This window comes from Synchiropus splendidus, chromosome 11, assembly GCF_027744825.2.
Source record: "Synchiropus splendidus isolate RoL2022-P1 chromosome 11, RoL_Sspl_1.0, whole genome shotgun sequence".
Taxonomy (NCBI): Eukaryota; Metazoa; Chordata; class Actinopteri; order Syngnathiformes; family Callionymidae; genus Synchiropus; species Synchiropus splendidus.
Window position 1 is genome coordinate 20,979,569 of NC_071344.1, and position 14,584 is coordinate 20,994,152.

Here is a 14,584-nt window from a genome sequence, read left to right on the forward strand (position 1 = left end):
ACACGATCTTTGTTGGTGAACTAGAACGAGCGGGAGTGAGCCAGCGTATTGTCCATGCACGATCTTTTTGACGGTAGCAACATGGACGCTAAGCGCGAAGCTCAACCTGACGAGTCTCCCACCGAGACCGTGAAGCGGACCAAAACTGAGACTGAAAATGGAGATAAAGCTGATCGGAGTGATGTGCATGTTCTATCCGGTTTTCAAATGACGGCTGTGTTGAGTGAATCCGCCCGAGAAAAGAACATCTTTCTTCAAGGAAAGGTGCTTCACGACTGACGGCTAGCGTGGCTAAATGTTCCCTACTTTACGTTTGTGACTCGTGTTTTTGCAAAAGTGCTGCAAACATCCAGCAAATACGTTATAGAATTAAGGTTCATTGAAATGGATGGGTAATATCAAATGTCTTTTGTCCATGCGTGATCACATAGATCGCTTACGTATACTGTATTAGGAAACTAATAAAGAGCTGTTCCTCCTCCAGCTAAATGACGAGACGGCCGTGGTCATCTTGGGTAAGACGCCCATTGAGCAAGGCACCTTGCCTGACATCTTCGCGGAGTCGACTCTGCAGCTGAAGATGAAGAACGACATCTACAGCGAGTACCGCCTCCAGCCTCCCGCTCAGCTCAATGGTACATTTGTTGACTGGTTCAGCCACGGATGGTGTCATAAGTGTGTGTTTTTGTGCTTGCAGAGATGAAGGTGACTATAGTCCATCCTGCCACCAAAGAGCATGTCAACAAGTATACGCGCCAGGACCGAGTGCTGGTAGAGGAGACTGGAGAAGACTACCAGTCCATCACCCTGCCATTCATCCATGCACAGAGTTTTAGTCTGAAGGTACATTCATGGCTCTGTCTGCTGCTCACTGTTCTTGACCCTCCACTGCTGATGAATGAACTGAGCTTTGTGTTTGCGTGTCTGACAGTGGGTGTACAACATTCTAGAGAAGAAGGCAGAGAAAGACCGGATAGTGTTCGAAGATCCAGATGAGAAAGTTGGATTCATCCTTCTCCCTGATTTAAAATGGGACCAGAAGCAGGTATGGCCAGTGTCAGCTCTTTATTGATGCTTTGCTTTCTGGTTGAGGTTAAAATCCTCTGCTTTTGTGAGTCATTGGCAGTCTATATTTGTGGTTATGGACTGCTGAATAAAAATTTGGAAGTGAACTTAATATTTAGCCAGCTGTTTCATTCCAAATCCACCTCCTGAGACTGAACTTGAACTTCATCTCAGACTGCCAGCTACTGCAGTCCTGGAACTGCCTGCCAGACAGGACTGCCCTTTTCTTACTGCATGGAAATTGACGGGTTAGTGGATCAAACCAGCTAACTTATTGTTGTTTGAAAGGGTGAAACGTCACTAACGGAGCCTGTGCAGTCTCCCCGACTAAAATGAGCTCATGCTTTTAATATGCGTGTACTTGTAGGTGGTCACCTGGCAAGGTGGCACATATTCACAACAGGATTAGACGAATCAAAACAGACTTGTCTGCCTGATGTCGCAGATTGTTGTGAACTCTTCCAGTGGTTCTCCCTCATACATCAGCACTCTGAGGAACTAGAGTGAGAAATGTGGCAAACAATATCGAGTGGACACACCATTTCCAGAGCTGAAGAAGTTCATGATTGGCAGAATACAGAATCGCCTTCTCAGTAAAATGTAGCTGCGCCCAGCTGTTTAAGAGCTGACATGTTGGTGTTGCTCTACCCTGAGACCCAGTGAAAGACCAGACCTATGTTTCAGACAGAGGACTTGTACCTGATTGCCATCGCTCAGCAGAGGAACATCAAGAGCCTGAGAGACCTTAGGTCCGAGCACCTGCCGCTGCTGGAGAACATCCTCCAGAGGGGGAAGGTAAAACCTACTGCCAATTGTTAAGAACCACTGACGGTAGTGATGTGACCTTCAACATGTGTCTGTCCAAGGATGCCATCCAGCAGCGGTACAGGCTACCTGCCAGCAAGCTGAGGGTTTACCTTCACTACCAGCCATCCTACTACCATCTCCATGTGCACTTCACCAATCTAAATTACGAGGCTCCTGGCTGTGACGTGGAGAGAGCTCACCTGCTCACAGATGTCATCCAAAACCTGCAGTCTGACCGGGACTACTACATCAAAAGGACTCTTCACTTCCCTTTACGGACTGACAACAAACTGGTCAGTCTGTTTGAGGAGGCAGGCAGACTGTAGGCCACTGCAAGGACACTTTAAATCATAAAGTGTTGTCTGTTCACCTGCATCTGTGCTTTTTCCATCCAGATCAATAAACATTTATCTTAGCTATTTGACACATGAGAGTAATGGAACATGGTGTGAACTGTATGTGGTTTCAGTGACATTGGCGTTTTTGTTCCCTTTAGTTCTCATGAGGTCATGAGGTACATGTCTAATTTGAACCTATTACCTAATTCCACGTAGCAAATCCGGTAAGAGGATACCGTTTTTATTAGACGTTCTTTGAGAGCGCGGTTGTATTATCAGTTATTACCACTAGATGGCGGTGTTGCACACATCTCTAAACATGAACACCCTCCTGAAGTTCGTTGTTCATTTTCACTGAAGCGCGATGCAACTAATGCTATCAAGACCGCACTCACTGTTCTTAATCTTCTTATTGACGGCCCTTGCCAAAGTACCCCCACACCCCACTCAACATTTACATTCATATTCCTGAACTTAAACCTTAAAAAAACCACTGCTTTTGTTGATGCGACATAACGACTATAAGTTCTGTCGCACTACTTTAAGTCCCGCAACGGTGCATTTGCTGCGTTCGACAGTGGTCAGGATAGTTGATCTACATTTCGGTTGCTGTGAATATTTGTTAAAAAGACAGTGCATCCTTTACTATTTATGTTCCCACGCATGTTTTTCCGTGGTTTCAACAACAACTCTCAGCAATACAAATACTGTTTTGAAAGCAACTGCTGTCACATTTACATCTAACAGGACCACAAAGAAATCTGCGGTTTTACAGGCAGAGTGGACTTTATCACGGTTCTTATTCACATTCTTAATTAATGTATGTCTCATTTTCTCGTCAAGATATGCGAACTTCACGCGATAACATGATATTGTTGACCACTTCGGTCGATCTAGGTTTTCCGAGGCGCCAGTGAAGGCATCAGCAGCAGCAACACGGAGACGAATAATCCAATCATCAGTTCTTCAGCAGCTCTCATGTCGTGGCTCCGCTCTCTGAGGGATGGTTTTACTCTGAGACCGTTCGAGATCCACGGGGCTGGGTGAGTGCCTCTGCTGCTGATTTGACTGCCACACTCACCGCAACTTTTACGGGAGTTTAACGCCAAACTACGAGACAATTTCCGATCACTGATCGATATCAGTACGTGCTAGACGCGGCGTTATGGTGAGTCGGAAAATCCTCGTCGTGAAAGCTGTATTTCTATTCTAGTCCCAATCCAGATCGCGATGAAACATTCACTTTGGCGGCTGGGTAGCAACGAGGCTCCAGAGATAATGACTTAGATAAATTCCCCAGAACTTGTGGCTGTACGTCACTCTACAGGTCACAAGTGTAAATCTTCGATTTACATTCTGTGTACCATGACTATGTCTGTGTGAGGGGGAGAGTGAAGCATAGTCGGGATTAAGAAGTTCTCTTCCGCAGCTCAATACCATGCTGTTTTTGAGTGGCAGTCCAAGGCACATCCGAACTCGGAGAAATCTGAACGCTCTAGTCTAAATGGAATTCGTGGATTTCAACATCAGTTGCAGCTTTGCGATTGGCTTGACGGGGATGAAGTTTTTCCGTTGGAGCGCGTTTGTACCGGTGTCTGCGTGTACAGTGCATCGATTTTACGGTTGCACAACCACTGTATCAGTTCAAGATTTAAGAGAGCTAATGCTTATTTGTTCTCGTGTCATATCCAAGATTCGTGTGTCAGAAAAAAATCGAATCATCAGTGCTTGAACTGAACACTTCAAATCACTTGATTTCCACGTGTCAAGTCACGTTAGTTCATTCCTAAGCAATAAGCAGTCATCTGACTATATTTGCAGTTATCCACTCACGCCATCTCACGCAGCAAAGACCGAAGTGATGATATCATGATGACAACATCCTGTATAACTTTTCTCCACATCCCCCATCGACTTATTTAAGGTGTTTGTAAACAGAAGAACTCCAAAACAGACCAAATATTCCACTGAAACCTTCACGCTTCTTAGGCGTCCATCATTTGGCTGATCAGTACAAAGATTTTCTCTAGGGCTTTAAGGTTTTCTTCTCATTCATTCTGCCTGCCTGTCTCCTGTGTGTCTTAAAGGAGCTTGGTGACGTCACTGCCCCCTGCTGTCCGTCATGAATTAGATTAGCGCCATTCTTCCTTCCCACTTGGGACATTCATGTTGCAACATACATGTAGGGTAGTGATACTGGGTTAGAAAATCACTTTGTGGTTGAAAATAAGTGCCTTGGCGGAGGTGTGTGCTGTACCAGTGCCTTTTTTGTCTTGGAGCTTGTGTTATTTGGTCTCAACGTGTTATTTGCCTGGCTTGTCTATTAAATCCCAGTACTTTTCCTGCAGTTACTTGTTTACTTCAGTTATGGTTTAATGGCTTGTGTATGTCAACAGTGTACAAGTAGGGAAGTTGTCATGACATGTGTGTTGAAAAAAAACTGTGTGAACTCTGCGACTGATTTGTTTGGAATGGAGGCTTAATTCCTGCATAGATGGCTGCCAGCAGTCACGGGACAGACGCATTGTCGGACAACAACAGGTACTTGGGAGGAAATCAGAGTGCATCAGGGACACACATTCAGACGAAGCTTCAAGTGCCTGACCAGGACAGGATGTAAATTCATAGTCAGATGTTGAGCCATCTCTCTATCTAGAAATAGGGAGAGAAGTTCCCTCCTTCTCTCTCTCCCCCCCCACACTACCCTTTTGTCTCCCCCCCTCAGTCACACACACACTCCACCCAGAGCAGAGTATGATTACAGGGTTATTTACATTACAACATTGAGCTGAGGGAAAAGAGGGTGAGAGCTGAGAGAGAGGGTGAAGATGGTTTCCAGATGTGAGGTGGAATTCAGTGCGCTGACTCCACCTCCTCTGAGAACTTTGTCAATCTGTGTGTGTTTAACATGAAGAGAAAGCCTCAAATTTAGGGCAGAAATAACTGGAGAGGAGGAGAACGGATGCCAGGGGTTCAGCGCCTACTGATACTTTTAAGAATATGAATGGATCATGAATCGTTTTGACTGTCATTCAACTGCGTTGTCCACCACTTGCCTACTTCAGAATGATTCTGAACATGCAACTCTCAGCCATTACTCCTCATTCTTGCTCATCTTTCATTAGTTATGCGTCAGTGGGCCTGAAGTGCTGCATCTGGGTTTCCACATTACCATCTTGGAACTCTACTCTCAGCTTTGCAGTGATGTGAACTCTTGGTAGTTGTAGTAATCCTGGTCAGGTCAATCTAGACTTCATCACTTCCTGCTGGAATGCCACTTAGATGGGCTGTGGTCACTCGTCGTCCCTAGGCTGACAGTGTGTAATGTGTGCTGCTTGTTTTGGAGCTCCTCAGAGGGGCGGAGCCTGACGGATGTTTGGGTGAGCGGAGTCTGAGAGGTGAAGGTGAGGAAAGTGTGTGTGTGACTGGAGTTGTTCAGCGGCTTCTTAAAACAGCCAACTAAAACAGTAACCGGCAATATCGCATGTTAAACAATATTAGGATGTAGAGTGAGCACATTAAGATGACCCCTTTGTCTATTTTGCACACATTCACATGATCAGGACACAGAAGAGACTTTTCTAATGTTCTGGAGCCATCCATGCTACGTCCTGCTGTTCCTGGTTGTAAACATCCACAACTCTTGACGTCTTGAGTGGATGTTCAGCATCAGACCCAGTGATGATTTGTGTTGTCCTTAAATTTACATTTTATTTTCCAAAACCAGCAATATCTTATTTATATTGAAGCAGGGATAATTATCTTTGCCTCCTTTTATTAACAATAATAATGACAACCGTGACATGAAATGTTCGTACTCGTACATCGCAATAACACAAATACCCCCTCATATAACTCGTATTACTTCGACGCGTGCATGAGAGGTTGGCTACTCTGACTCAGACATGCATCTGCAATTTAACCCCAAAATAAAACAGAACCGTCTGTGACGTTATGAAAACAGCAAGCTTCTACTCCACCCCTCTGTACGTGATGAATGTAATCTCATCACAAACCTAACTGTTACAACAGTCAAAAGAAAATGGGCCATATGGCTTGATCACTTGATCCATGATGCGTTACTCTGGATGTCTCACCTGGATTATGAACCACAAAGAATTTTCAGTGTCTATGATGGTGCACGTCTCAGTTTAAACTGTGGCCCACAATGTGCTTTCCATTGTTCGGCTGCCAAATCCTACTTGGCTTGACCTGGTTTCATGTAAGAGGCACCAACGCACATATGTTTCACGTTTCTACCCGTTAATCCTGCAATTCAGTCTCAGAGAATACTCAAACCACTGTCGTCTTTGAGAAGGGCCCTCCATGGAGGACTAATTCATGAAGCAAATATCCAACGTCTGTTGAAGACTAAAAGAAGGAAACTGGCTGAATTTTGTTGTCATGAGTTACACAGCTGTGGTTGGTATGAAAGGGAAGTCCCTCCGCGATGGGAATGTTTTAGTGGCTTCAAGTTAATAATGTGTACTGTGTTAGGAGGTCTGGAGCCTCAAAGAAGTACATGACGGGTTGTGCAGTACATGTATGCAGACAGTGATGGTGGGAGTCAAGGTGAGAGGAGGAGTCCATCAGGGACCACCTCTGGGCCCATTCTTGTAATTGTGACGCTATTGTTTTTCTCGTCAGCCATTTTTTTTCAGTACGCTACTCCAGAGCTTTCGTCGTAGAGATGCCATTCTAAAGCCTAAACATGCGGCTTGACCAGGAATCGCCTGCTATCACGTTTCTCAGGCCTAGGTCCCAGAATTCCCAAGATATTCCAGGTTTTGTGGACAAAATTTTCCATTGAAAATGAATGGGAAGACCAGTCAACACTTTAGAAATCTGCTTCTACTTCAAGTTCTACAAGTTCCCCCCCCAAACTTTGGCCAAGAAACTCCACTTCATCAACATCACAAAAAACATCCAAGCCAAGTCATTTCGTTTGTTCACAAATCAGCAACGATTTGACAAAAAAAAACCCCCAAAAGCTAGAGTGTGCAATCAGGCTGGTTAGAGTGGAGCATCCATCAATCCTCGTCGGGGCAGCTACTTCAGTTGGCCATGCCAAACGCCCTTCTACCAGGCAACATCTACCAGCTCTGACTGAGGGTTCTCGAGACGCTCCCAGGCCAGTGTAGAGATATAATCCCTCCACCTGTTCCTGGGTCCACTGCTCGGTCTTCTCTCAGCTGGCAGTGCCTGAGACACCTCCAAAGGGTGGCATCCAAGGGGCATCCTCAGGGATGCCTGAACCACCTCAACTGACTCCTCTCAACGTGAAGAAGCAGCAGCTCTACTCCGAGTCCCTCCCGAGTGACAGAACTTCTTACCCTATCTCTAAGGGATACACTCGCCACTCCTCGGAGAAAACTAATTTCAGCCGCTTGTATCCGGGATCTCATTCTTTCGGTCATGACTCACAGCTCATGACCATAGGTGAGGGTCGGGATGAAGATTGATAGGTAAATAGAGAGCTTTGCCTTTTGGCTCAGCTCTCTCTTACACACAACAGTGTGGTAGAGCGACTGGAATACCGCCCCTTCAGCGCCAATTCGCCGACCAATCGCCAAGTCCCTTCCCCCCCCACTCCAGAACAATACCCCAACAAACATTTCCATGGGCAGGGACTCATTCCTTACCCAGAAAGAGCATTCCATCCTTTCCAGATGAGAACCATGGCCTCTGACTTAGAATTGCTGAACCTCATCCCAGCCGCTTCACACTCACATGCAAACCTATCCAGCGAGAGTTGAAGGTTGCGTCGCGATAAAGCCATGAGAACCAAATCATCAGCAAATAGCAGTGACTGGATCCTCAGGCCACTCAGACGTCAAGTGGGCTGCTCACTGTGAAGTAAACTTTTAATCGGCATGAATTCTCAGTTACAACAGACCCAATATAATAGATATATAGATATAAACAAGAGACATGTGCATGCACATGTCTCTTGTGCATGTATTTTTAAAATTCATACATTTTAAAATCGGAATATCAAGTGGCGTGGATAGAATGTGTGCTATCTTCTATATTTTTTAATATATATTTTTTTTTACGTACCTCATGTCTCCAATAACATCACCCCAGTCTGTGTTATGTGAGCGACGCTGCAGACTGGACAGTCTCATCTTCACTCCACTGAATGAAACAGACTCCACAATGATCAACAATGAATAATAGGTGAAACACATGCCATACGTTTAGTTTAGGGAATGACAAAGTGAAACGTGGAACTAGGTCATGTTAAATCGTGTTGATCGTGGATCTGATGACATTCTTAGGACCACGGCTCACATCGGCATTGAAGGTGCTCTGAGGTGGGGGGGCGGCGGCTTGGACCACGTGCGGCCAGGTTTATTGTTTATGTTCCAAAGTTAAACTCATGTCACAGTCTTTGAACAATATTTTTATATTTTGTTGGAATAGCACCTAACTTTTTCTTCTCATTTCCTGTATAAACAATCATCTGAATAGCAACTTGACCAAAATCGCAGCCAGTTCGTGGCTCATTCTATAAAGAGCCGCATAAAAGTGGGCAAAGAGCCGCATGCGGCTCGGAAGCCTCAGGTTGGCCAGGCCTGCACTGACATCTGGGAGTGTCAGTGGCTGTTTGAGGAAACTCTAATCTGGAGCAATTAAATGGATTTCACAGCGATCAATGATGAACAGCGCATGAAATACATGACCGGACATGAAGTTTAGTTTAGCCCATAACAACGTAACACACTAACTGCCTTCAAATCATGTTGATCCTGGATTTTGAGATTGATTGATTGAGATTTGTGATTCAAATTTGAGGACTGCAGACAAATTTGAGGACGGCATCGAATAAATCCAATACTACTACTACTGTCTGTGGGAAAAAGATGAAAATCACCATTCATTGAGCCTTCTACCTCGGTTCTGTTTAGCGCCAGCTTATTTTATTTTATGGCTGCCTTGTTGAACTCATCCGTGTTACCTTCAGGAGACGTTGTTTCTCTTATTATTATTGGTGTGGCTTTTTGGTCTTGCAGTTCACTTTGTCGAATGATGAGCCAATATTTTGTATTTGGTTTTGGAATGAATGTTCCCAAAGCAAGTTTTACGTTTCCTGGTCTGACTTGGTTTTGCTCTTAGTAGTGACTTAGTAGTGTTTGTGTTGTGGATGCTCCACCCATTATCTGCAAACACTATCTTTACAGCTCGATTGCATCAAAAACAAGATTCAAACTGTGTTCTAGATGTGTTTCTGCCTGAGGTTTGATTTTGAAGCTCAAAGGTGTGAAACTCAAGTCACACAAGGAACACACTTTTTATTTTAAATACAGTCCCGTTGGCAACATGACAACATTTCTATTTATTGAGCACGCAATGTGATCTCAGTGTGTTGCAATTCTTGGAGCTTAAACATTTCTGTTGTTGTCACCCGATGTTGAACCAGTAGTATGTTTTCCTTATACGCACTGCCACTTTCCCTTCATTCATTTCATTTGCTTCCATCTGTTTTTGGAACTTTCCATTTGTTGGATGTGATCTGGTTTTTGGTTAAATCACAAATTTTCACATATGATTTTAAGATTCTTAAGGGGCACATTAAATGACTTTCTGGGCCCTGATTTTGACATGAGCCAAAGATGTCCCTACATTGGTGCACATCACAAACACACACTCTGCATGAGCAGCCTCACTTACACCGGGCTGGAGTACACTCCTGTGTAGGTTCGACTTGTGACAAAACAAGCTCTACTTACTTCTACTTAGAAGCATTATAACTGAACCAAGCACACACAGTTGTCCTAACCTCAGCTCCACTGTGGTTTGTAACCTGCTTGAACAGATGCTGTGATGTTTCACAGACTTCCTGCTCACCCAAGCCCAAGCCTGTTCAGCGAGTATCAAACTCATCAAGTTTCAATGAAGTGAATCAGAGACAATGATCTGCCAGGTCTGCCGAGGTTAAGACATGCACTCCACTGGATCAGGCCCGATGATTTACCAAAGCCTCTGTCACTTTCCAATCGCTCTGTCTGTAGAATCAAGCTGTTGATCGTGATCCTTGGTTGTATCTCGGGCCCTTCACGCGGGATGGTCTCCCCATGAATGCCTTGTGTATCAGGTTGTTGCATCATTTTGGAAGCCACACATGGAGACAACCAAAGCTGGTGTTGGTCGATAAGCTCATTAGTTCATTAGCTGTGATGAGCTGTTTTCCTGTCTGTGAATTCTTCTGCTGTGCTGCACAGTTGAGTGCAGTGCTTTGATGCTGAAGTAGATCGACCTATCACTGACCTCTTGATGGACTTCATTTTCATCAAATTGGTGAAGTCAATGGTGTGTGCAACCGAGCAGGACAGTAGGTTAGAATCGGGCATGATTTAACACAAGATAGAAAGTGATGTGGCAGCTGGACGGAATACCAGAATTAGCCAACAGCTGTGGTTAGATCCTCTTTAATCTACATAAGTTCCAGGTCTGAATGAAAATGCTGGTAAAGTTTGGCACATTCCGAGTTGGATCTACGATCAATGATCCTTTGGCTCATTGATGGATCGGCATCCGTTCCAACCGGGTCCAATTGCTTGTCTTGGTTCTTTCTTGTGACGAGTTTTGTCATGCTTACTCCACATAATGGTAATATGTAAATAACAGTATGACTGTTTTACAATTATTATTATAATTCTTTGGCAGGAATCGACCTCCACAGATCACAAATTGCTTTTGGCAAATTGTTTGCTTGTTTTAACAAGTAGAAAAAGAGAGCCTGGTTTTTCATTGTGAAGCATGAAGCAACTGTGGCTTCACAGTTCTGGTGTTCTGGCGTGATCAGCCGGCAGAAAGGTCTCATTCATGTCACATCGCTGATGATGAAACATTTAGTGTCCGTTGGCAAAAGAGTGCTTCCTGTGGAGAGGTTGAGCATGAAGGTGTTTGTTTGCATCTAACGTTGGACCATAAAGTAAGAAAGAAAGCAGCTGCAAGGGGAGGAGATGAACACGGGGCCGTCTTATGTAAACACCTTTCTCCACCCTTGGTTCATCCCCTGCAACACTGACAGCCATGGTGACCAGCCGCAGACGATCGAGGCATGCAGCAGGCAGCGTCTCCTCTCTCCACACTCCATTGTTTTCCCTTTAAGTCACCGTAGCAGCAAGGATCTGTGCCAGACCCAGAAAGACTTTGGTTCGTCGGGTGGAAACGCTCCAGTGTTCAGATACACTTTCTTGTCTGTTTCTTGCTGTCAAGATTTTAAATCAAAATTGACTGTAGAAAGCAGGAAGAGGTTCCAGCATGGTCTGACAGGAGAGAGGACACCACCATCTGAGTGGCTGTGGGTTCGCTTCTTTTTTTTTTTTGGAGAGCCAGGACTTCTGTGTGGCATGGCAGGAATTACTGGATGCTTCAAAAGCAAGAAGTAAGTTTGTGCTGTATCAATCTGAATAGCTTTATTCACTGCTGAATAACATCAGGAGTGTTCAGGAAGCATTTGCCCAGGTTAGTTGTGAGTGGAAATATGTGAATTCTAGTAGCTTGGATTGATGTAGGGGATGAACTCTTGGAAGGGTTTTTTGTTTCAATTGGATGTTTGGCCTAAACAGTCGCTTTGCTGTTACCATTTTGTCAAATATTCTTTCTCGTGTCTTTCACAACAGTGCTTGAAAATGATGATGATATTGTCGCTCCAGGTATTTCTGTGTGTGTGTGTGTGTGTGTGTGTGTGTATGTGGGCTTGTTTATATTGCCTTGTGGGGACCAATTCTTGACAAAACACTATTCTCAAGGGGACCTTTTGCTAGTCCGCACAGGTCCAAACCTCAATTTGAGGATGAAGGCTTCAAAATAACAATGTGATTATGATTGGGTTTCAGTTTGGTTCAGAGTCATGGTGAAGGTGAGCCATGTGTTTAAGGGTTCAGTTCAGGTGAGAGGCTGGGGAAAGCGTTATGGCAATGAGAAACCTCACCATTCCCCACTAGGACAGAAAAACAAACGTGTATGGGGGGGTGTCAGTGTGGGAGCGTGTGCTCAACCTGTTGAATGTTAAGACAGTTAATGACTTGTTCGCTCTTGTGGTTGGTTCTCTGACTCACAACTCAGAGTGATTACTCACATGATCTTCCCATAACTGAACTTTTGTTACACGCTGACACAGAACAAGTGACATCGTTGCTGAATGAACCCTGGGATGTGAGGCTCTGTTATAAATAGCCGGCTGGCTTGGCGGTGCGACGGGACCACAGGGGCCAGTATAATAAGAGGCTTCAGTTTTTTTAAGTACAGCAAAGCATCTTACTGTGGCGAAGTGCTGTGTTCAGTGATAGCCTCTCCAAGTTCCCCAGCCTTTCAGCCTCCAGACATGACGACTGTGTCACCAGTTTGAATGGCCACTCGGTTGACTTGGACAAACAGTGTGTTTGTGAAACAGACAGAGGGTGAATGAGTGAGGAGTGGGGGAAGCTGATGGAAGACCTCACAGATCCAACCTTTAACTTCTGCTTCTGCTTCTGTAACAACGTTGATAAAGTTGTCCTCAGTAGACTGCATTAAAAAGCCATGCTGAAGACCTGACTGGAAACTGTCTGAGTATAACCACTCCTTGTTTTTCATTCTTTAGTAGCAGCAACTGTAGCTCTGTTGTGATCTCTATACGCCCAGACAGATTTTTGTCAATGTTATGTGGACACGGTTTTAAGACGTTTTAAGCAATTTTTGTGGTATGCATTTGAGTAAGCATTTAGTTTGAAAAACAGTGTTATGTTTGCTGTGAAATAAACATTTGTCTATTGTCTGTTCTACTGTGTTATTCAATCATCATATCATTCTATTGTCCATTTCCAGTTTAGAGACAGCTCAGACGGCGACACTCTCTGAAGCCTCTTGTTCTCCAGCTCTGTATACAGGTGTGTGGATCACACCAGTCCGCCCCTCCGTGCCTGCTCTCTGTGTTTCAGGGGTTGTCTTGAAGAATGACATATAACTTGGGTAGAGCTTAGCGCCACGTTTGGTCGGACAGACACAGAGTTTTACTAGGCTGAATCTTTCACTGTTTTGGTCTTAACAGGGCAAACACTGCATTACTGCACACACCGCTGTGTGCTTTGTTTCTGTCATGGATGTAAGGTGGGGGGTTCGGTTTCCTCACGCTGTGAAGCAACCAGCACTTTGTCACCCATCATCAATCCAGTGTCACTGATGAAAAATCACATTATCTACTGGAAAGCCACTCTCAGTATATAATATATACATTAAGTTATTGAAATAACTAACGGTGCCTACTCGCTGCTAAATAGCTGCCAGTGTCTGTTCAGCTAAGCGACGATTATCTGTAGCAGTTAACGTTCATCTGTTTGTAATAAGCTAGTACGTTGTGTGTTCTTGGTTCTTTCTGTTTCTTGTAGTCGTATCAGGCATTTTATCAGGATCCTTCAGTTTCCAGTGATTGTGTAACCTGGGGAAGCAGAGTGTGTTTATCAGGAATGGTGATGCAGCTCCGAGTGAATGTGGACCCTCAGAGTGAGTGATGTGATCCCAGCGACTTTCTGTCCCAAGTCCATGTATGGCTTGTTGCTAAGAGCTCGCCACAAATCAAACAGGAAGAAGGGAATGCAGCTGTGAGGGAGACGGAGACAACAGAGACCTGAGTGCCATTCTCAACATAACTGATGTGGCAACCAGGGTCTGCGAGATTTACTGACCATTACACCTGCGCCAATTGAGAGTTAGTTGGCAAAAATGATGTGTGAAGGAGCATTCTCATGTGCTTGCTGCACTTGAACTCTGGTGCCGTGATGTAGTAACCCTCAAGATGTTTTTCACCATGACCCTGTTTTTTTTTTTTTTTTTTGGTTGCGTTTCATTTTGTTTCTGGCACTGATTCCTTCAATTTAGTTTTAATATTCACTATAATATTTCACTATGTTCTAGTTTGGGAATTATTTTTATTCGTGCTGGTGAAATATTGTGTCGATCTTTGTCGATCATTGACTTAATTTCTTGTTAGAAGTCCTGCCTTGGCCGGTGCGTATTTGCTCGCGATGTGAACTGAAACTTCTGTCTCTGAGTTACAGCATTATTTTCTTGGCAAGACAAGCGATTTGTGTATCTTTTTTTTGTAAAGATCTGCAGATCATGTGGAGCTCTTTCTTTGCTCTTCTGTTTATTTGGAAAATAATTGATTGTTTTCATTTATCTTTTTGGAAGTGGAATTTAGCCGGCGTGACAGAATCTTAAAAATAACATCATTTTTGACTGAATTTGACTGAACTTATTTCGCAATAACACAAGATATGCTGATACAGCGTCCAGTGGATTATTCATTTTGGATAATTCTCATGTATGTCTGTCTGCTGACATATCCATGCTATGCCGCTAGATACCCTGCACTTGTTTCTACC

At 44.2% G+C, this 14,584-nt stretch overlaps 2 protein-coding genes across 9 annotated transcripts in view; both read left to right on the forward strand.

Annotated features, from left to right (window-relative positions):
- The first annotated feature begins 67 nt into the window (after positions 1–67).
- dcps (decapping enzyme, scavenger) lies at positions 68–2,903 on the forward strand. Its single transcript, XM_053878895.1, has 6 exons — positions 68–264; positions 485–635; positions 698–843; positions 932–1,045; positions 1,750–1,860; positions 1,932–2,903. Exons 1-6 carry the CDS (start codon positions 82–84, stop codon positions 2,196–2,198), a joined length of 972 nt encoding a protein of 323 aa, XP_053734870.1. The 5' UTR covers positions 68–81; the 3' UTR covers positions 2,199–2,903.
- Positions 2,904–3,067: 164 nt separating this feature from the next.
- Positions 3,068–14,584, forward strand: part of zgc:66433 (uncharacterized protein LOC321250 homolog) — a 34,721-nt gene continuing 23,204 nt past the window's right edge. For 3 of the 8 annotated variants that reach the window (XM_053878888.1, XM_053878889.1, XM_053878894.1), the window contains exon 1: positions 3,085–3,253. In XM_053878888.1, coding sequence (XP_053734863.1) covers positions 3,189–3,253 — 65 coding nt within the window. In that variant the 5' untranslated portion in view covers positions 3,085–3,188. Of the gene's footprint in view, positions 3,379–11,272; positions 11,605–14,584 lie in introns of those variants that run through there. The other 5 variants (XM_053878890.1, XM_053878893.1, XR_008416091.1 and 2 more) reach the window with 4 other exon arrangements.

What these genes read in the sequence shown, in the direction of transcription:
- dcps (XM_053878895.1), top strand. Translation starts at nt 82, where the DNA reads ATGGACGCTAAGCGCGAAGCTCAACCTGACGAGTCTCCCACCGAGACC. An exon ending in ACATCTTTCTTCAAGGAAAG is followed by an intron (nt 265 to 484) that starts GTGCTTCACGAC and finishes TTCCTCCTCCAG; the next exon opens with CTAAATGACGAGACGGCCGT. An exon ending in ACATCCTCCAGAGGGGGAAG is followed by an intron (nt 1,861 to 1,931) that starts GTAAAACCTACT and finishes TGTCTGTCCAAG; the next exon opens with GATGCCATCCAGCAGCGGTA.